This window comes from Terrapene carolina, unplaced genomic scaffold, assembly GCF_002925995.2.
Source record: "Terrapene carolina triunguis isolate 2854851 unplaced genomic scaffold, T_m_triunguis-2.0 Scaffold247, whole genome shotgun sequence".
In the NCBI taxonomy this organism is placed as follows: Eukaryota; Metazoa; Chordata; order Testudines; family Emydidae; genus Terrapene; species Terrapene triunguis.
Window position 1 is genome coordinate 10,120,535 of NW_020664598.1, and position 22,497 is coordinate 10,143,031.

At 43.2% G+C, this 22,497-nt stretch overlaps 1 protein-coding gene across 1 annotated transcript in view; it reads left to right on the top strand.

Annotated features, from left to right (window-relative positions):
- Positions 1 to 21,569, top strand: part of PAH (phenylalanine hydroxylase) — a 54,955-nt gene extending 33,386 nt beyond the window's left edge. Inside the window, exons 4-13 of the mRNA XM_024208162.3 lie at positions 2,782 to 2,870; positions 5,014 to 5,081; positions 8,421 to 8,617; positions 9,045 to 9,180; positions 10,784 to 10,853; positions 14,153 to 14,209; positions 15,789 to 15,884; positions 17,602 to 17,735; positions 20,586 to 20,701; positions 21,377 to 21,569. Of these exons, the coding sequence (XP_024063930.1) occupies positions 2,782 to 2,870; positions 5,014 to 5,081; positions 8,421 to 8,617; positions 9,045 to 9,180; positions 10,784 to 10,853; positions 14,153 to 14,209; positions 15,789 to 15,884; positions 17,602 to 17,735; positions 20,586 to 20,701; positions 21,377 to 21,420 (1,007 nt within the window). The 3' untranslated portion in view covers positions 21,421 to 21,569. The remainder of the gene's footprint in view (positions 1 to 2,781; positions 2,871 to 5,013; positions 5,082 to 8,420; positions 8,618 to 9,044; positions 9,181 to 10,783; positions 10,854 to 14,152; positions 14,210 to 15,788; positions 15,885 to 17,601; positions 17,736 to 20,585; positions 20,702 to 21,376) is intronic.
- Positions 21,570 to 22,497: the final 928 nt, after the last annotated feature.

Sequence of the window (22,497 nt, forward strand, 5' to 3'; positions counted from 1 at the left end):
ACTAGGGTGGACTTGTGTCCTGGTGATTCTAGGGCCACTGATGCAAGGGTACAAGTTTGGGGAGCCCTGAGGGCTGCTCTAATCTTCACAACGCTCCACACTGGCCACCCCAGCAGCTCAAATAAGGGAGAAACAAACCACCTCCCTTCTGTCCCTATGCTGGTGCCAGCCCAGGAATGAATCTGCCCCCTGGTTTGTAAATCACCCATTTGTCGAACTCTTTGGTAATAAAAGTTTATTGGATACTATTTTTTGTCTAATTCAGCCACATTTGGAACAGAAATTACTTGAACCCAAATCTTTCTAGTTCAGAGGAATACCTCTTCCTCTTCAAAATCCCTAACAGACCATCCTCTCAGCACACGCTGAAATCCATCACAGGGCATAGCAGGCTTCACAGTCACTAGTGGGCCTTCTGCTGTGTTCAGATCTGATGAGTTTTAGAGCTTCCCTGGGAATGGCAATATGTTGTTGCAATAATTAATAAGGTACATGTAGCTTCAAAGTAGCACTTTTCCTCCCAAAATCTCAAAGCACTTTACAGACTGTTGTCACCCCAATTTTACAGATGGGGAAACTGAGGCATAGCATGGTGCTGTGATTCACGTGAAAGGTCACTGACAGAGCTGGGAACAGAACCCAGGTTTCCTGACCATAAAGCCACTAGCTTAGTTGCCTAGGCAATAGATGTAAAAGATAATGGCATCCTCCAGGGTTGTTGTATGAGGTTTGCCTTCTTTTAGTGTGTATGCTGACAGTGACTTTTGTATCAAGTAAAAACATTATTTCATAACCACGTCCCATTTGCTTACTTAATCTGAGGGGGTTGAGATTACTGACAGAAACTAGTCAAATATTTCTAAAGAAACAATGGAGCTATGGTTAAAAAACAAATCTATCCAGTCGTGAAAGATTTTGATGCTACTTCTGCTGCCATCTAGTGACTAACTTCTTAGGTCTGATTAAAGTTAGTAGCATGGGGCTCCAAAGACCGTTTCTTTCTGCAGTACAAAGCCACATTCAATTTCATTAAAGGGGAAAAAAAACAAAAAAACACTGCCCTAAAAAGAGTCTGTTTTGATGTTTAGAAACTGTTTGCGGCAGGAATTCTAAAAGCACAAAGACAGTACACAACTTTCACATTAGTGTGCATAACACTGCCCTTGCACAGATGGACATGTCACGGAAGCATGCCACCCAGTAGTCATAAATGCAGACTGCATTTCTGGGGTCTATGTGAAATGAGCTAGTGGTCTGACTCCAATTCTGATCTGCAGGTGTCCACATTACTTAAACCGTACCCCATAAATGCCTTCTTTATTGTCAGTCTCAGCAGAGAGACCACGGGCTGAATAGGCCTGGAGACGGAATGATCCTCTCATCCCTTCGGTGGTCCATGCGGCTCAGGGTTGTGGAACATCAGCGGGGCACTGTGGGAGGGATTGCGCTGCAGCTGGCTGTGCACCCTGGCAGATTTATACGGGACTTCTCTTTCCAGAGCTGTTGGTGCAGAACTTTTCGGGCAGCTGAGATTAACTAAAAACCAAAATGTTAAACAAAATAAAATTGATTCACTCAGCAGCAGTGTCCTCGTTAGGGCAGAAAGCAGGGCACGGGAAGCGTTTCAAGGCACTCGCTGGAGGAATGGTGCACCTTTATGACAAGAAAGAGGCTAAATTCATGTAAGTCACGGTGCAGTTCAGCTGGAAGAGAGAACACTGAGAGCACTTGGGCTTGAACTCTCCACTTTAAACTCCGTGGCCCTCTGGGATGAGTGACCCCCATTGATCTCAATGGCAGTTACTTGTACCCTACATGAAGAGAGTAAGGCGCATCAATGCAGAGTGCGAACCCCATGTGACATCCAAGCTGAGAGCAGTGCTGTTGTCACCACAAGAGCTGTAATGACCCCTCTCCTATTATAGTAGTTGCTCTCAAGAGAGATTTGGGTGCCATTTTTCCCTCTCTGATCCAAATAAAAAGAAATGGAGCCTGATTCTCTATTGCCCTGCACCTCATGTAGTTCTCACATTCATGCAGTGTGAGTACAAGCTGGGTGCAAAAGACTCTGAAATCAGTGTTGGTAGCTTTTTACACCTACTGTGCACCGATGCAAATGCATATGTGAGTCCCAGGGCAATGGACAATCAGACCTGTTCCTGCTGTTTGAAATGGCTCCTTATGCATTATTGCGATGTCTGCTAATTGATACAACACTAATCAGATGCATCAGAGTGCTGTTTAATTTGTATACTGCTTCACGTCATAAGCCAGGCAAAGTGGCAGAGATTAGGAAGTGAATGAGCCTTTCATGGAGCTGATTATTCCATATCTACCTGCTGCAAGGTTTCTTGCCCCTTCCCCTGAAGCGGATGACTCTGGCTACTGTCAGAAACCGGATACTAGACTAGATGGAACTTGAGTCTGATCCAGTCTGGTAATTCCTATGTTCTGATCATTCAAGAAATATCAATAATCAAGCAATAAATAATAACAATCACAAGCAAACTTAATGCCAGGAGCTGGATTTGCTCCAGCTGCTTTGCATTGCTCCAACAATGCAAAACATCCATAAACCCAACTTAACTGGCTCATGAAACTGGGTTTACTGTTGTATTGCATCACTGGTGCAGTGCAACACTTCCGAAAAGTACCAGTGATTCTAGCCTGGTGTTTATCCTACTTTATATTTATATCAAAGAAATGGAAAGAGTTAGATGAGACCCCAAGATAAGCTAAAATGAAAAGAGGCTAATTTGTATTTTCTTTTCTGTTTTGTAGTGCCGTGGTTCCCGAGAACTATCCAGGAGCTTGACAGATTTGCCAATCAGATCCTAACCTATGGAGCTGAACTGGATGCAGACCACCCTGTAAGAAACAAGTCCTACCTTTAAACAAAGAACAACTTTATAGTAATTGGGATTCTCATGTACACGTTTTATACCAGGGTAACTCTAGTGGTCCAGGGAGGCACAAAGGCAGTTCCCATAATTAGGGTTGTTTGAGAGTCAGTCCCTGACATAAATTAGATCAGTCTGGAGGCTGCTCTAACTTATGCAAATGCCAGCAGCCCCAAGCATTATGGCAGCTGGGGATCTTCAGAGCACACAGTCATCACAGGCACACTCACTTTCTCCCAACTACACATATGCAAAGGATTCTGGGATACGGTGTCTTGACAAACAATTTTTTAGCCACAGAAAGTTAACAATCACCATATTCCAGCATGGGGATATTAAGAGCTTTTTTTCCTTTTATAATGAACGTATAGTTGATTGACACCTACATATTATTTGTTGAATGCCAATGTGGCATTTATGATGCAAGCCCCAATAAAAGAAGTGGTCCCTGCTCCAAGGGGCTTGCAATTTAAATAATGAAAGTGCATTTGTTTGTGCTAGTGAGCACATGAATCCTTAAGTGTTTTAAAGACTTTTCTTGATGCAAAAATACTTTCTATCCCCACCCCCTCCCATACAATAACTTATTTTCATGTCAAAACACACGGAGTTACATGCAGCACAACAAAAATTGCTGCTATTAGTTTAATTGAGACAGGCTGATTATAAATAAATTACAAGCAGTGTAGCAAAAATTGCTGCTATTAGTTTAATTGAGATGGGGTGATTAGTCATTCACTACCTATTGCTTAATTCAAAGTCCGTTGTGTATCATGTACAATGATTCATGATATTCAGTGCGGTCATATGAAAAACAGAATGAAAGAAGATGCAATTACTTCAGCAAACTGAATCAATAGCCTTCTCATTTGTTGCACTGGCATACGAGCATGTCATAAAAAGATGTTGTTCTTGAAAGAAAAAAAAAAAAAAAAAAGAAAGAAAACTCAGGTATTGAAATGAATGAAGCAGCTCAGTTCTAACTGGTAGAACTCATTAGTTAGTGATCAGTTTCCTCTATGTTCTCATAAAATCAAAGCACAACTAGGCATATGGTATAGTAAGAAAGGATAGTAGAATTTAGGATGCAGCCAGGAGGAAAAACTAGGAGTCACTCAGTTGCTGTCATTTAGATAGACGTGGGAGCTAAAAATAGGATAAATGTTCTATTATACCATTCTATTCTATAACATATAACTTTTCAAATCACCTGACCCCTTTTTGTGTATAATACTTTGATCTAATACAACTATGTTGGATACCAGTTGTCCCCAGATCCAGTTTCATCTTGTACTGTGCTGGGGTTAACCAAATTACCAATATTATGTGTATATTGGAGTAGTAGTTAGAGGTCTCAACTGAAACAGGGGTCCCATTGTGCTAAGCACTGTACATACACATAGTGCGAGACAGTCCCTGCCCTGAAGAGCTCACAGTCTAAATAGACAAGACAGAGAAAGGACGGGAGTATGCAGCATTGTAGCTGTGTCAGTCCCAGGATATGAGAAAGATGAGGGGGTGAGGGAATCCCTTTTATTCAACCCACTTCTGTTGGTGGGAGAGACAAGCTTTTGAGCTTCCGCAGAGCTCATCTTCAGGTGAGGCCTAATCCTCACTGGCTAGATGAACCTTGTGAGAAATAAGTGTATAAGAGGTGAGCTTTTTAGCTTGAATGTGTGGGGGAGCCATGCATCGGGGTGCACACCCCCAGTGTGGTAATGAGTGAAGCTCTACTCTTTGTGAGCCCCCTGCTGGGCAGCGTGCAGAGAACGGGAGGAGGCAGGACATGAGTAAGGCTGGGAAATTGCTGCTAAATGGATCCTCTTGTCTCTCTCCCACACACCGTCTGGTGGGAGGATGTGAACAGCCTGCATACGCTATTTCAGCAAAGCAGTCATTCAGCCTGGGAAGAATCGGTCTTCTCTGCTTGCTCTTGTGCGCTTGGTGTCCACCCTGTGGGCTGGGATCTCAATTTTAGCCTAAGATCACTTTCCTGCTCCCTCTGAATTCAGTGTCAAAGCTCCCAGTGTCTTCAGGGGGAGCAGGATTAAGGCCTGAACCCTGCATTGTTCCCACTAAGCAAGAGGAGTACATTTTAATTGTTTCCTCCTAGGGTTTCAAAGATCCTGTTTACCGGGCCCGCAGAAAGGAGTTTGCTGACATCGCCTACAACTACAGACAGTGAGTGTGCACCACACGGACAAGAGAGACACCAGTCACACAAGTGAATGCTTCCCAACCTGTCACTGCCCTTTCATCACGGCAACAACAAATTCTTGTCAGGGATTTCCTTTTTGCTGTTGGCTCCTTCTTTCTTGGCGTGTGTTTAAATCTTCCTGTAAATGCATTTATCCCAAATTACAGCAAAACAAAAGTAAATTGCTCAAGGCAGACATTCAAATGAGGACATGTCCCCCCACCACACTCCAGCACCAAGCTTTGTTGTCTAATTGTACAACAGTATCACATGCTACTACAAAGACCTGAGCACTGAATAATGCAGCTTCTGGTATTCTCCATATTAAACAGTGGAGCGGGGGAGAGTGTATATAATTTACATTAAAGGAGCTGCACACACTATTAAAATAATGAATAACGTATGGTCCTCTTGTTAATCCAGTGCTTATTACTCTACTTTTATCATGTCTGATCCAGCTGCATTGAGCAATTTAGGTTCTCGTTTCACAAGCAAAATAAACAAATGAAGCAGATCCACTTCTTTAGGATGGACTTCATTTTGTTTTCTGCTTTTTATTTCTTTTTCTGTTCACGGTCAAATTTGAATGACAGTAGGAACTAAAACTCTCTGCCAAAGTCATTCACGCTTTTATATTATACCTAACGGGCCCAATCCTTGCAGTCAAGGGCAAGTCTCTCTTTGACTTCAAAGGATCAGATCATGTCTTTCATGATTTTTAAACCATTATTATTATTTTATTTTATTAATTTTACTTTGGGCCCCACTGTGCAGGCTGATGTACAAACACAGAACAGAAAGACAGTGCCTGCCCCAAAGAGCTTACAGTCTAAGGCTTGGTCTACACTAAACCCCCAAATCGAACTAAGGTACGCAACTTCAGCTACGTGAATAACGTAGCTGAAGTTTGAAGTACCTTAGTTCGAACTTACTTCGGTCCACACGCGGCAGGCAGGCTCCCCCGTCGACTCCGCGGTACTCCTCTCGTCTAGCTGGAGTACCGCAGTCGACGGCGATCACTTCCTGGTTCGACTTATCGCGACTAGACAAGATGCGATAAGTCGAACCCAGAACTTCGATTGCCAGCCGCCGAACTGTCGGCTGGGTGTAGACATACCCTAAGCTACAAGACAAAAGATCCAACTTGACTGTTTAATTGCTTGAAAGGAGTCAAAGAAATCAGAGAGGAACCTGCTTGCTGGCTAGAAAGTTTGGGTGAGCCTCTATGGCCAGTTTCTGATCTTAGTTACAGAGGTGCATCCCCACTTACAGGAGTACATGGAATTGTAGCCTTTGTAACTGACAGCAGAATTTGTCCCTTACTTTGCAGACTTCAACCAAACTTTATATAAAAATAATAGAACAAGTATCAAGAATAGCCATTACCAAACCAGAAACAAGTTAGGAGGATGAGACCCCCAACAGTATTACTAAATTGTCCATATTGGGAGATAGACCAGGCTGGGATTTTATGTGTTTACTTCGTATTCTATCAGGAGTTCATAAGATCCATGCTTTCAAATAATAGAATAATAATAGAACAGTGAAAAGCTGGCAAAGAAATTTGGCTTTTTTGGATTCTTCACAAAGTGGAAGGGGTACCGTGTAGAACCCTCTGGCACCACCCTGGGCCATCCATCCAGCCACCCAGTAGCCGCACCCTCAGACCCTGAGCCCTGCAGAGATGCTCTGTTGCAGGTTCTGCAGAGGGGTGAGAAACAGTTCTATGGAGGCAGCTGAGTTCCCAGCTGTGTAAAAAGGGGCAGATCCAGGCACAGAGGATCCCCGGTGAACTTGGAGCTTGTTGGGGGTGATGGGAAGGTTGGGCCTTTAAAGGGTAACTATGAAATTCAGGTGCCATTACCTCTAAAAATCAGCTACAAGAAGTGGGACAGCCATGTAATGAGCAGATTCACACTCTCTTGTCCTCTTTTCCTTTGATCTCTTCTCCCGCCCGTCGCTTTCCCCTTGCACGTCTTTTCTGCCCATATCTGCTGCTTGTTTGACTCTCTTCTCTCCTTTTTCTTTTTTCATTTTACTCTTATCCTTCCCCAGCGTGAATTCCTACGTCCCTGCCTTCTCTCTCCCTTGCTTTTGGCTCCCTGTTCTCATGCCTCCTTCCCTCGTCCCTGCCCTCTTGATCTCTGGGACCTTTTGATTGATATTTGAAAGTGCGCTAAGCCTCGGCTTCCTTCTCCAGCCCTGTGAAAGTGGCCCAAAGATTAATTAGGACCAGTGAGTGCTGTAGGAACAGCAGTGGTCCCCCAGCATTCTTAATAATTCAAGAGCATGTTTAAAGCTCCATAGATCAAGGAGGACTGATGCACACAGGCAGAAAATTACAGAGTTACTGGGGAGCTGCCCCCAGGCCGAAGTTAAAATGAGAGAGTGGGAGGCGGTGGGGTATCACTGGAGTTTAACAATGAATCTCTGGGCTTGGAAAGCCCTAGCATTATTCCAGGAGTGCTGCTAACCCTATTAAGTTGCTTAAAACCCTTTGATTTTTAAAAGCTGGGGATTCACCTATGGCCCTTTTCTTTATTGCTAAGGAATCTTCCTCCCTCCGTTTAATTCCAAGGGAATAGGGAATGCAGGGCCAAAGTCATGGTTCATGGTGCCTACCTCTTGTTAACATCAGCATGAGCTGCATGAACACATGATTGAGGGGGAATTTGACCCGGGGGTTATTCATTTTTAAATAAAATCAAATTTACCAAAATCTGCATTTAGTGATAATTAGGAACATCTCCACGATACTTAAACCAGTAAGAGCTGTGCATCTTCAGAACTGAAGTTTTCCTGACCACAGTAGGAACGTCAAAACAAATCAATAGGCGTGAAATGCAACAACCTTCTGCACTTCAATAAAGGAAAATCAATGAAATTCAGCAGTCAGTGAATTTTACTAGCAGATCATCATCAGCAGCAAAATAAACACAGTTTACTTTTGCGACAGTAGAACCAAAAGGCTGCAACTGAGATCAGGGCCCCATTGTGCCAGGCAGTGAACAAATACAGGGGAAGAGACAGCCTCTGCCCTTAAGAGTGTACAATCTAAATGACAGCATAGCTCAACTGAATTCAGTAGAGTTATCCCAGATGTACACAAATGCGAGTGAGAGGAGGATCAGGTCCCTTGTGCATCACATTGTTTTCTCTCTTGCTGTATATAAGAAGAGGAATTTTCGTCACCCACACCAACTCCTGTCCAGCTTCGGGTGGGAGTACAAGCACAGATGCCAGTGACACAAGCCGCTTCTTTATATTGCTGGTTTAAGGTGTATCCATTTCACTGTGGATTAAAAATGCTTTTTGCTTTACAGTGGGCAGCCTATTCCTAAAGTGACTTACACAGAGGAAGAAAAGAAAACGTGGGGCACAGTCTTCAGGGAGCTGAAGACTCTCTATCCAACTCATGCTTGCTATGAACACAACCACGTGTTCCCGCTACTGGAAAAATACTGTGGCTACCAGGAGGATAATATTCCACAACTTGAAGATGTTTCAAAATTCTTGCAAAGTATGTTTGTGTTAAAATAGCCCAATAGAGAGGAAGGATGGTCCAGCTGTTAGGGTGTTAGCCTGAGAATTGAGAGCTCTAGGTGAAATTTCCTGCTCTGCCACAGACTTTGTGTGACCTTAGGAAAGTCACTTACTTACTCCCTGCCTCAGTGCCCCACCTGCGAAATAGGGATAATAGCACTCCCCTACCTTACAGGGGTGTGTCAAGGATGAATATATTAAAGAGTGTGAGGCGTAGAGATACTGTGGTGATGGTGGCCATGTAAGTACCTTAGGCAGATAGGGAGTTCTCCACTATTTGGTACCCAAGCTTATAATTAAGAGAGAAAACTGATGCAAAGTTCTGTCCAGTTCCCAGGACCCAAAGGAGAGGCATAAACCAAGTCCAATAGGCATTTTAAAATGGAACCTTTTTCTCCCTAAAGCCTGCACTGGATTCCGCTTACGCCCTGTCGCTGGCCTGCTGTCTTCTCGGGATTTCCTGGCTGGTTTGGCATTCAGAGTGTTTCACTCTACACAGTACATCCGCCATGGATCTAAACCAATGTACACACCAGAACCGTAAGTACTTTGGCACTGAAGGTAGACAGGGCTGCATAAGCTGCAGAGGTTAACTATCTTTCTTCCCTCTCTCTTGTTTCTTCTCATTCTAGGTGAAATTTGTTAAAGCATTTTGTTTAACAAATTTGTGGGTGTTATCCTCCCACATAGCCCCATGTGCAAATTGAAGGCAAATTCACAGTCCCTCAAGAGGCATTACTCCAGTCCCTGGTCTGCAATAGTGGATGCAAACCTTGTGCTCCCCTTTCACAGGGGCTTGAGGCCACTGACACATCATAACTGCAGACCTACTGGCTACCTCCCTGTCCCTAGCCTGCACTACTCCACTTCCCTCCATGCTGATCTATCTGGAGCCCTGCTCTGCTGTGCACAACTTACCATGTTCCCCTGCATGTCCATTCTGTAGCTGCCCACCCTCTGCACAGCAGAGTTGTATTGAGTGTCTTCCGCAGCCCCGGTGCTGCCTGGAGAATCTCATCCTCCTCCCTCTTTCCTTGTTCCTTCCTATTCTATTTTTCTCCCCCACCCAATCCTTTATGCCAGGGATATGGCAAAGCTGCACAACCCCTCACCACTTCCTCTCTGCCTTTCCAACTACCAGCAATCCCTTGCCCAGCTCTCCCTGAAACACGTGCTCTGGCCATCTGGGAGCTTTAAGCACAAGAATTGCTGCTTTGGCAAACCGCCATATCTGTAGGAGTGTGAAGGAGAGTCTGCCAGCGGGAGGCTGCAGCAGCCCAAGAAGTGAGTGGCACAGGTCAAAGCGGACTTGGCCAGGCAGATTCCAAAGTGCAGCCCCTCAACAGCCTGGTCAGCTTGCTTCCTGTGAGGCCACATGATAAGCTAAAGCTGCCCCCTACTCCCATGGCTGAAAAGTCCACATGAGGGTAGCAGCTCCAACACAGCATCTTCTGCAGGGTGAATTCCCTCTGAGCTGCAGGGGCCCAGGGTGGTGCAGGAAGGTATAGTTTACACCTACAGGTGTTGGCTCCAGTGAACCTGGCCCAGGAATTCAAAGAGAGTTATGTTCCTCCTGTGCAAAGGGCTGGCACAAAGCCTCTGCACTTATTTTGTGGGACTTAAGTGGTGCATAGGTCTTGAGCTGCTTCTCTCTGCAGGGCTGAATATACAGGGTATATTTTACTTAGGGCCAAGATTTGCTTTACTGTTCTCTTCTTCAGCTGTTAGCAGTGATTACTGTTAACAAAGTGAAAAGGGAGAAGGGTCCGGTGGTTAGGGCACAAGCCTAGGATTTGGGAGATCTGCTCCCAATTCTCTGCTCCGCCACAAAGTGCCTGTGTGACCTTGGGCAAGTCACTTAGTTTCCCTGGGCCTTAGCGCCTCTTCTGTGAAATATGGGAAACAGCACTTCCCTTCCTCACAGGGCTGTTGTGAGCATAAATTTGTTATAAATTGTGAGAGACCCAGATGGCACAGTAGTGTGGGCTCCAGAAGTACCTGAGATAGAAATTCCTTTCCCTCTGGATCTTGGGCATTTCTCTCTAATGTGATTTCTCCTCTGTACACATGGAGAGACTCTGACACTAGTATGTCTAAACATTTTTCTGAAATAAAGTTAATTCATACAGCTTATTTTCTCTAGTGATGTTTGCCATGAGCTCCTAGGACATGTACCTCTGTTTGCTGACATTAGCTTTGCTCAATTTTCCCAGGTAAGTGCATACATTACTCTATCATTGTAATTTAAGATGCCAGAAACTGGATAATTCAGGAAATTAGTAAAGGGTTATGGAGCTTTCAACTTCTAGCTTATTGTCTGAAATCTAGTTGAGGTCAGGTGAGTCAGTTTCACATGTAAAAACAAGTATTTATTATCTGTCTGCTGTTCAGCAATCTGTGTGAAAAGGTCTAGTTCTTTATGGACAGGTAAACATAATATTAATTGGCAGCTGCATTGGCAGATTCAACAAAGTTGCTAAGAACTGAATGGGCATAGAAAACACACTCTCCTGTCTCCCAGAAGTGATCCCATCAGTCAGAGTTGAAGCACATTGGCCGATCTGTTATGAAAAGTATGCAATGTGATTTAAAATTTTGCTGTACATATATTTAAGTAGAACCTGTTTTATTTATTGTTTAAAAAATTAGACTCAGTTCACGCAAAAAACCCTAGTGTATACAAAATATAGATTTCATTTTTGTGTAGTTTTGGTTTTTTAATCCATATCCCTTGTAACAGGCTGATAGTGTTTGCCTAACACCCTCTTAGCAGGTGTTAATCCTGTTTAGAAAGGATTAGATGACATCTGAGTCAGATGACTAGTTACCCCACTCTGATATACAGGAGCTGGAGTGACTTGGGTGGAGAGTAGCTGAGGTGAGGTAAGATTGGAACCCTCAGAGTCATCAAACCTGGTGGAGAAAATTTGAGCTGCTACTTTGTATTGTATGTTGTTAATTTTTAATTTCTCTGTTAATCACACCAAACCTCGGGAAGGGATTGAGCTTTTGGCTATGTCTTCACTGCACCAAAGGGTGTGTTTGTACATCAAGATAGCTAATTCAGTGTAAATCCTAGCTGAAACAAGGCACAGATAGTCTTTACCTTGGTGTAGTAAGTGGAGATCAACCCTGTTTTACATCAAGATGGCCCTCTTTTTTGCAGTGAGGACATAGCCTTTGACTCTGCAGCATGCAGTCTGTGTTTTAGAGCAAGTTAGTTATACACATTCTTGAGTTGGGCTTGCATTTTTTTTTCTGCACTTTGGGTATTTTACACCCATGTGGATGTCTTTGTAATTCATATTCACATTTAGCTCCTGAGATAAGAGTAGGTTCTTTTCACACTGTGTCCCTAGCTTCTGGAACCATTTCATATGAGCTTATGGGGAAGCACTTTTTAGGTGACAAATCTGAGGAACTGTCCCAGATTGAGGTGCCATTAGAGAAGGTTTTGGAACAAATTGATAAACTAAACAGTAGTAAGTCACCAGGACCAGATGGTATTCACTCAAGAGTTCTGAAGGAACTCAAATATGAAATTGCAGAACTACTAACTGTAGTCTGTAACCTATCATTTAAATCAGCTTCTCCAGTCATTTGGTATAGGATAGCTAACGTGACACCAATTTTTTAAAAGGACTCCAGAGGTGACCCCAGGCAAACTGAAGCCTGACTTCAGTACCAGGCAAATTGGTTGAAAGTATAGTAAAGAACAAAATTGTCAGACGCATAGATGAACATAATTTGTCGGGGAATAGTCAGCATGGTTTTTGTAAAGGGAAATCATGCCTCACCAATTTCTAGAATTCTTTGAGGGGGTCAACAAGCATGTGGACAAGGGGGATCCAGTGGATATAGTGTATTTAGATTTTCAGAAAGGCTTTGACAAAGTCCCTTACCGAAGGCTCTTAAGCAAGGTAAGCAGTCATGGGATAAGAGGGAAGGTCCTCTCATGGATCGGTTACTGGTTAAAAGATAGAAAACAAAGGGTAGGAATAAATGGTCAGTTTTCAGAATGGAGAGAGACAAATAGTGGTGTCCCCAAGGGGTCTGTAGTTGGCCCAGTCCTATTTAACATATTCATAAATGATCTGGAAAAAGGGGTAAACGGTGAGGTGGCAAAATTTGCAGATGATACAAAACTACTCAAGATAGTTAAGTCCCAGGCAGACTGCGAAGAGTTACAAAAGAATCTGTCAAAACTGGGTGACTGGGCAACAAAATGGCAGATGAAATTCACTGTTGATAAATGCAAAGCAATGCACATTGGAAAACGTAATCCCAACTATACATATAAAATGATGGGGTCTAAATTAGCTGTTATCACTCAAGAAAGAGATCTTGGAGTCATTGTGGATAGTTCTCTAAAAATATCCACTCAATGTGCAGTGGCAGTCAAAAAATCTAACAATGTTGGGAATCATTAAGAAAGGGATAGATAATAAGACAGAAAATAACATATTGCCTCTATATAAATCCATGCTATGCCCACATCTTGAATACTGTGTGCAGATGTGGTCACCCCATCTCAAAAAAGATATATTGGTATTGGAAAAGGTTCAGAAAAAGGCAACAAAAATGATTAGGGGTATGGAACGACTGCTCTATGAGGAGAGATTAATAAGACTGGGACTTTTCAGCTTGGAAAAGAGACGACTAAGGGGGGATATAATAGCGGTCTATAAAATCATGACTGGTGTGGAAAAGGTAAATAAGGAAGTGTTATTTACTCCTTCTCATAACACAAGAACTAGGGGCCACCAAATGAAATTAAAAGGCAGCAGGTTTAAAACAAACAAAAGGAATTATCTTTTCACACAGCGCACAGTCAACCTTGTTGGAACTCCTTGCCAGAGTATATTGTGAAGGCCAAGACTATAGCAGGGTTCAAAAAAGAACTAGATAAATTCTTGGAGGATAGGTCCACCAATAGCTATTAACCAGGATGGGCAGGAATGGTGTCCATAGCCTCTGTTTGCCAGAAGCTGGGAATGGGCGACAGGGGATGAATCACTTGATAATTACCTGTTCTGTTCATTCTCTCTGGGGCACCTGGCATTGGCCACTGTTGGAAGACAGGATACTGGGCTAGATGAACCTTTGGTCTGACCCAGTATGGCCGTTCTTATGTTCACTTTCCATCAGGGTCCACCAGAAGAATGATAAATATTTAAAGTATCTGCTTTGTGATTGACTTATCATCTTTTTATTGTAAGGCTCTGCTGATTGCTTACTATCGGCCTGATCTAAACCCTATTGAAGTCAGTGGAAATGGGCTACATGCCAGGTCCAATGGGTCACACCACGCAAATGACATTTAGACAGAGCCCCTCATTAACTTCCATAGGGACTTCTGGTTAACATTTTCTGATGCACTAGGGCAAGGTGCTCTGTTCACACTTATGTGTGGTGGTACTAGATGGTAATTAAAAAGTGAACAATGAAATAACGCATATAAGAAGCAATGTTTGCACTAAACAGCTTGAAGAACAATGATTTATTGTTGCAGGAAATTGGACTTGCATCCTTGGGAGCGCCAGATGAATATATTGAGAAACTTGCTACGGTAATTTAATACATTAGGATGGGATTTTGCAAAGCTCTCAGGCCCGGATCTTAAAAAATTATTTAGGCACCTGATTCCCATGGATTACAATGAGTGAAGTGCCTCAATACCTTTTGAAGATCTGGGGCGAAGGGCTGGCCTAATTCTGCTTCCACTGAAGTCAGTGGTGGAATTCCCATTGACTTTAATGGAAGCAGAATTAGGCCAATGATAAGCACTTTGGAAAATCCCACCTGTAAACACTTGCCTTCATGGATAATAAGAATGCTTATCCTATCAGAGCCTTATTGACTTCACAGTTGTGATTAAACATGAAGGGCCAGAGTATATTTGCTCTAGCTGGACCCTTTCTGGTAAGGTGATACTGCAGTTACTTCATTTCTCCTGCAAATGTGCAGGAAGAGGCAGTTTTGACAGCCGTTCTACCTGCCAAGGACTCTGCTCTTCCACCCTATGATACAAATAACTCCCTCTGATGTCAATGGGAGTTACTCATATCCTACTGTGGGAGAGCTGAGATGCAGAGCTTTATGAACTCCAGCTGAAAGTCAAGCTGTGTTCTTTCTAGCTCAGGTAGCGTAAGTAGGTTTGGCAGAATTCCATTTTTATTTATTTTTTTATAAATTTGACTGCTAATATTGATGTTTGTTTTTAAGCATTTTAGACATTTAAATTTTCACAGTTGCACAAGATTTTGTTTTTTAAACTTTTTCGTTTTTTATCTATTTAAATTTTCACAGATGTGGGAAATAATGGGGGGGGCAGACAATATTTACTGAATGACTGTAGTAGACATTAAGATTGAAAAATTTAAAGCTTCAGAACTGTTACAACACAAATGGTTAACGTCACATGTCAAAATATACAAAGTAAATATTCTTAAATCAAACTCTAGTAAGTTCTCAGGCAACATTTTTCTTACTTCACCAATCTGTAAATTTCAATTGGTATCTTTGAAAATATTTTTTCTTTGCTTTGTGCATGTCCACTGAAATTGATGTTTACCAACATTTACTGATTAAAAATCTACTCCTGCCAAGGCTAACCATAAGCAATTGTCAGAGTTCTGCTAACCATTTAGTCTCTTTTACTCTCCCTTGCCTCTGTAATAGCTTGGTGCCCTACATGTGAAGCAGGAAACATAATCTGTGTCGCTAAGGGAACAAAACTCAACCTCTGTCAATGATTGACAACCTGTATTACAATCCATTTCTCTCTCATGTAGCTTTTATTGGCTCTGTTCTGCCAAAAAATATAAAGGCTGTAACAAATAACTATTCTGTCAGGAAAGTAAGCAGATCTGAATACACACATGGCTATTTTGACGGCTTAAGTAGGATGTAAGTGAAACATAGACCTACTGCTGACCCTCTTCAAAGGGGTGAATTTCACTGAACGAGAGCAGATCTGTTCAGTAAAAAGGAACCATTTTAAAACAGTCACTATTTAAACCATAGCTACACTTTAAATAAAAACGTTCTCTAGCAAATGTAAGTTCCAAATACTTAAAAATCAGTGCCACACGGTCAGATATTTTTTGCCTAGAGAATCATCTATTTCTGTCTAATTTTGATGTTAGGTCTATTGGTTTACGGTGGAATTTGGACTCTGTAAAGAAGGTGATGCAATAAAGGCCTATGGTGCTGGGCTGCTGTCTTCATTTGGCGAGTTGCAGGTTTGTTGCCAATAACACATCATAATAGCTACATGATTCGTGTTCCTTTTTTTTTTAATTACGTGTTTCTTATGTAAATGTTACTGTATCTTCACCTAGTACTGTGCATCCAGATTGAATTAAATGGAGTACTATAATTCAATGCAGCCAAATGTTAAGACATACATCTAGAAAGAAAGAATGCAGGCCATACTTACAGGGTAGAGGACTGGGAAATGACTCTGAAAAAGACTTGGGGGTCATGGTGGACAATCAGCTGAACATGAGCTCCCAGTGTGATGCTGTGGACAAAAAGGCTAAAGCAATGCTTGGAGTCTTGAATAGGAGTAAGGAGATTATATTACCTCTGTGTTGGGCACTGGTGAAACTGTTAATGAAATTTTGTATTCAGTTCAATTCAAGAAGGATAAATTGGGGAGGGTTCAGAGAAGAGTCATGAGAATGATTAAAGTATTGTAAAACATGCTTTATAGCAGAGGGTCCCAAAGTGGGGGGCATGGAGGAACGTCTGGGGGCGCAGCAGGACCTGGGCCACCCCCCCCCGGGAGGGAGTGCCACTCAGCCCCTCCCCGCCCCCAGCTCTGCTCTGGTCCTGCCCCCAGCCACATCCCTGGCTCCCGGCCCTGTGCTTGGCCCCATCCCCAACCTCACTGTGGTTCCGCTCCTGCCCCGCGCCAGCCCCCAGTGTGAGCCTCTAGGCATGGCTCCATTCCTGGTCTGGGGCCAAGGCTGGGAGCAAGTCGAGGAGTGGAGCTGTACCTGGCCACCGGCCTGTCTGCTGGCCCCCACCGCAGTCCAGCTGCGGCTCTATTCCTGCCCCCTCCCCCGGCCCCGTCCGTGGCCCCACTCCTGGCCCCAGACCCACCCCTCAGCTTGGCCCCAGCGTCGGTCCTCTTACCCCATCTGTGTCTCACCCCTCCTGGAGCTGCGGCCCCGCTCCTGGACCCAGACCCACCCCCAGCTCGGCCCCAGCCTCGGCCCTCTTACCCCATCTGTGTCTCCCCCCTCCTGGAGCTGCGGCCCCGCTCCTGGCCCCGGTGGAGGCGTAGGGGGTGCAGACGGGGCAAAGGGGGACATGACTCTGAAAGTTTGGGGACCACTTCTTTACAGTGATAGACTCAAGAAACTCAATCTATTTAGCTTATCAAAGAGACGGTTAAGGGGTGAGTTGACAGTCTTCAAGTATTGACAGGGAGAACAAATATTTGATAGTGGGCTGTTCAATCTAGCAGAGAAAGGTGTAACACAATCCAATGCCTGGAAATTGAAGTTAGACAAATTCAGACTGGAAATACGGCACAAAATTCAACAGTGAAGGTAGTTAACCATTGGAACAACTCACCAAGGACAGTGATGGATTCACCATCATTAGCAACTAGTATATCAAGATTGGATGTTTTTGCTAAAAAAAATTGGCTCTAATTCAAACAGATTTGGGGAAGTTCCATGGCCTGTGTTAAACGGGAGGGCTGGCCTTAGAATCTATGACTCTGTTATTTTGCATAGAAGTCATATTTCATAAATGTATCATTATATTCATTTAGGGCCTGCTTCTCCTCACTTTGAACTCAATGGTCAAATTCCTTTTGTCTTCAATGGGAGGAAGAGCAGGTCCTGAATAACTGAATGTGTGCATGTCTAAGTAACATTGTCCTCCTCCGTTATTCAAACAAAACCACTTTTTAATAGAAAGAAATCTCTCACTCTTTCCATGCAGTACTGTTTATCAGATAAGCCTGAAATTCAATCCCTTAACCTGGAGAAGACTGCAGTCCAGAAATACCCCGTCACTGAGTTCCAGCCTGTTTACTATGTTGCTGAAAGTTTTAAAAATGCAAAGGAAAAAGTAAGGTAAAATAATCCTCTCCATTATAGGCAATATCTTACACACACACACGCACATACCTCCCCAAAGCCTTTGTGGACCCCTGCAGCTGAGGAACATGTTCTCTGAATTCTTGAAGTTTAAGACTTCTGGTCTGGCTTTTGAAAGCTTCTCTGAGCTTTTGCTCTGCATAAGGGGACTGTTTGAATGTGTTCTGTCGTCAGCTTGATAGCCCTGAAGGCTGAAGTCTTCAGTTTTTCTCAGAAGTGATGCTACTCTGCCAATCACATCCTGGGGAAATCCCTTCTAGGGATGAGAGAGTAGTTCAGTCTCTATGCCCAGTCAAGCCTTGGCTTCTTGTAGTTGAGGCTAACAACAAAATCCTTGGGCTATGTTCTCCTTTCATAACAACTATTCTTTTCCGGTTCTGCTCAGTAGCTTCATCTGCTGCTCAAATCTTTCCCCCTTTTATTCCACAATGGAAACCCTTAATAATAAAAATAACTATTATTATTTATGTTACACCTCATGTATCTATTTCCAACTTGGGCTTTACATTGAAATAAGGTTGGGTCACTGCCTGCCTTGTAACCATGGGTTCCTTACAATGCTTTACTGTTGTAGCTTCCAAACTGGGCCACTCACAAAGAGCTACCAGCATGAAGGTCACACCCTGAGTGTGTGTGTGCATATCTACAGCCTTGATCCAACAGCTCTGACCCCAGCAACCTGTCAGCAACACCCCAGTCACACTCTGGCTTCCACCAGTCTTGGTTACTACTTTCAGGGCGACCCCAACACACATCCAGTTCCAAATTTTCCCAAAAGCATCTATTCTGCACTGTCCAGCCCTCTCCTGGACAGTTCAGATATTAAAGATCCATTGCCCTTGTAAAGGGTCAGTATTCAACAGTTTGCTACTTTAACTGGTTACCAAACAGTTCAATTTAAACACTGCACCGAATTGCTTCAGATTAAAAATAAAACAAGTTTATTAACAAAACAAGATAGGATTTTGAGTGAATTCAAGCATCAGGTACTATGGTTACAAGAGAAATAAAAATAAAACTCTCTTACACTTGATAATAAATAAAATAAAACTTAACAAGCTAGACTTGGTTCAAGGTAAAATCCTCACACACGTTCCCAGCAATATGGCTGACCAAATTCTCAGGTTGGGATCTCCCCTCAAAGTCAATGATCTGGTTCTTTTGTCACCTTAGGTGAGAAAGAGAGAGATACCTTGGGGTTTCCTGCCCCTTTCTTTTATAGTCCAGTTAACCTTTGAAGTAGATTCTTCTGAGGGTTACCCCTCAAGACAAAGTTTATTCAAATAGTAAAGAAGGTGACATGAAGTCTGGTGGTGAAGGAGGCTCCATGTTCTTTCTTCTCACCCGTGTTTGCTGAAATGCTAATTTGCTTTGTCGCCTGCCATCTCCTCTCCCTGCTGTTTTGAGGACCTTGTTTAATATTTATATGTATTACTGAGGTAAACACACATTTCTTTGTTTGGGATACTTCTGCCTGGGCATAACTGTGTGTTTTTGAACATGTGCCAATATTATACAGGGGGATTTCATAACTTTACATATGATGTTACTACATGCATTTCACCATGATATTATTGATCAGTGAGTTATTAGTTTTCAAATGATACCTCACAAGGCATATTTTGTACAAAAATTATTAGAACAGTGTGTAGGATGTGAATACAAGGGAGATTTTGGTCACAGACTGCCTTAGTTTTTTTAGTCATCATTCTGTGTCTGAGCTAAGGTTTCCTACTTCTAGTGAAGCCCTTGGGACTCTTGCTGAGATCTAGGAGGAACATTCTTTTTCCTAGAATGCTGACACTTGCCCAGAAGGACCTGGACTGATACCAGCAACCTTTGTCTTATAGACCACTGACTAGCCATCACATGATAATATGTTTAGGCCACGGTTCTGTGCGGAGCTCCACATGAACACAGAGGAGCAGCCCATAAAGAGCTTCAGGTGGGATTGTGGCTTCAGTCACTACTATCATGGCCTGAATTCAATCTGGAGTTTCTTCTTCTTCTTTCATATGGCTTGGATAGATAGCAACGACTACAAATTTATGTCTAGATTTGATTGCCAGCACATTGCCACAGCAGTGAACTGGTGAATGTCCTTCAGGCCCCCGGCAAAAGAACAAAGGGGACATTCAGATATGACGTGCTCCATTGTTTGGGCCTGTTGACCACAGGCGCATGCAGGTGTTTGCCTTTGGAGCTGGGTTGCCTGGACAGCATTGCGGAAACCATGGCCCAGGGAGCGGAGGTAGCCACCTGGAAAGGATAGAGGAAAACACCTATGCCCAGAAATATGCATGGCTGAACATAATCATCAACAAATGTTATGTCAATATTCAACTATGAGCCATAACCGTGTGCATTTGTGGGGGTTGGGAATGAAGGACTTTCAGGGTGATAGAATAAATTAACACAGGAGTTGCTGCTGTAGAATTTGGCCCAGGTGTACTGCAGAGTACATGAGGCCCTTGGTCTTGGTAGCCTATTACCTAGCCCTTAAGTCTCCCACTTTTTCTGCTTCTCCCACAAACTTTTGAAGTAACCAGAACTGTAGGTGACTTGAGAAGCACAGACATTTTCCAAGGCAAGTTATTAATCTGGTAAAACCTCGGTGAGAGAGCTTTGGCAAATGACAGGTGTTCTGCCACAATTATGGGACCAGATCTTCAGCTCCAGCATATAAGTGCCAGTAGGTCTTCAGTTACTTTACCACATTGGTTTCCCTATCCTTCACATCAATAAAAGTTCCTCCCAACTTAAAGGAGCAGGTTACTTAAAAAGAAACAGTTGTTTTCATAAAAGTTTTTGTCTTTTCTCCTTCAGGAGATTTGCTTCGACAATCCCTCGACCTTTCTCCGTTCGCTACAATCCGTACACCCAGAGAATTGAAGTCTTGGACAACGCAAACCAGTTGAAGAATTTAGCTGAGTCCATCAGCAGTAAGCAATTGCAGTTTTGTTATAATAGGTTCCTCAAAAGCTAGGACTTGAATGAGGAGAAGTGTTTTTCTCCTGCCTCCATTAAAGACCTGATTCTCACTCCAGTGGGAATTTGATCAGGTCCTAAGTATTTCCTTTATGGTGTATAAAAACTGCTTCCTAATTTCACCTATCCCCCAAAGTAGTTTTCCCACTTTATTGTTTGCTTTTTACATTGGAAATATCACATCTTGATGTTCTTCCTTTTGCTGGAGGACTTTGGCAAAGTTTGAAGGACTGGTTGGTGATATCACAGGAGAATGAAACCAGAGTTGTGGCTCTCTCTGCCCCCAGTAAGGAAAAGGGGATATTCACAGCCTTAGGCTGTTTGGATTTTCTTTCATCATTTCAGGATGAGCAGTTCTTTCCAATTGACTGACTGGCCTGCTCAGAGCCAGCATCCCTGATCTTACACAGCATCTATGGCTGATAAAACTCCAGATATAAGGGCTGATCCTGCTGTCCATACTCAGGCAAAACTTCCATTGAAGTTAATGTGCCCAGTCTATCACCCGCCTCTTTGGTCTCATTCTTTCCGGGCATGAAAATATGGCTGTGCTGTAGTTCCACTGAAATGTATTAAACAGGCTGTAAGACTAACAGGACAAACACTGATTTTTGCTATTTCATATGCAGGTGAGATGGGAACTCTTTGCAGTGCCCTCAAGAAGATAGAATGAAGGTTTTCTCAGCATCCTCTCTTCCAAGAGCTACTGGCTGAAGTGACTGTATGCCAATGCCAATAATATTCTAGCTATTTCACATTATCACTCTATTGAATGTGTGAATGCTTAAGATATATATGTATACACACACACACACACACACACACACACGCACACACATTACTTAATTACTATAGCTTAGCAACAAAAGAGGCTTCTGTGGGTGACTCTCTGCTCTCTTTGCTTGCATATCATAATTCTATTTAAAATTCACTCCAGCCTGGGTGACTATCCATGGCCTGCACATCTTTTCTGTCTGAATCCTGGAGGCTGACAGAAGAGGGAATCCTCCATTCACCAGCCTGTGGAGTTACTGCAGCCCTGGTACTGCATTGCCCCCATGTCCCAGTGACAACGTGGCAATGGCTAGCAGCAGATTCACCCACCCTGCCACATCCCTTCTACACTCCCATCCCCCCCAGCCTGCAACCATGCCGGGTTCCCCTGGAGAGCTAAGCTCTGTATCCCTAGCCTGTACACAGGCTCTACATGTCCTCACAAACCCTGTCCCTTACATAGCAAATCTGCACCTCTTCCACCACACATGGGGCACTCTGCACGAAGAGGCCACGGTTTGCCACCTTAACATGGGGCTTAAGTGGTACCTTGTGTGGGTCCTCTGCACTGGGATGAATTTTGCTGTAAAAGTTTTTGTTCTTCAAAAGTGACTTCAGATTTAGTCAAAGAGTAGATGCTCTGCTGTTACTAGTGGAGAATGAGTTTTCAGTATGTTTCTGACTCATTAGTGAAGATTTCTCCTCCAGTGTTAAAATACTGTGTTCACACCGTGTGCAATGTGTTCCCACAGCATTTAGTCCAGGGACTAAATTTGCTATGTCACAGATTGGACATTTGAACCATCCTGAGCTAAGCAGAGCAAATCAGTGTTTCCCATTAACAGTGTTTCCCATTAACAATTTTCCCATACACAAGTTTCAACATGTGATGACAGGTTTCAGAGTGGCAGCCGTGTTAGTCTGTATCAGCAAAAAGAACGAGGAGTCCTTGTGGCACCTTAGAGACTAACAAATT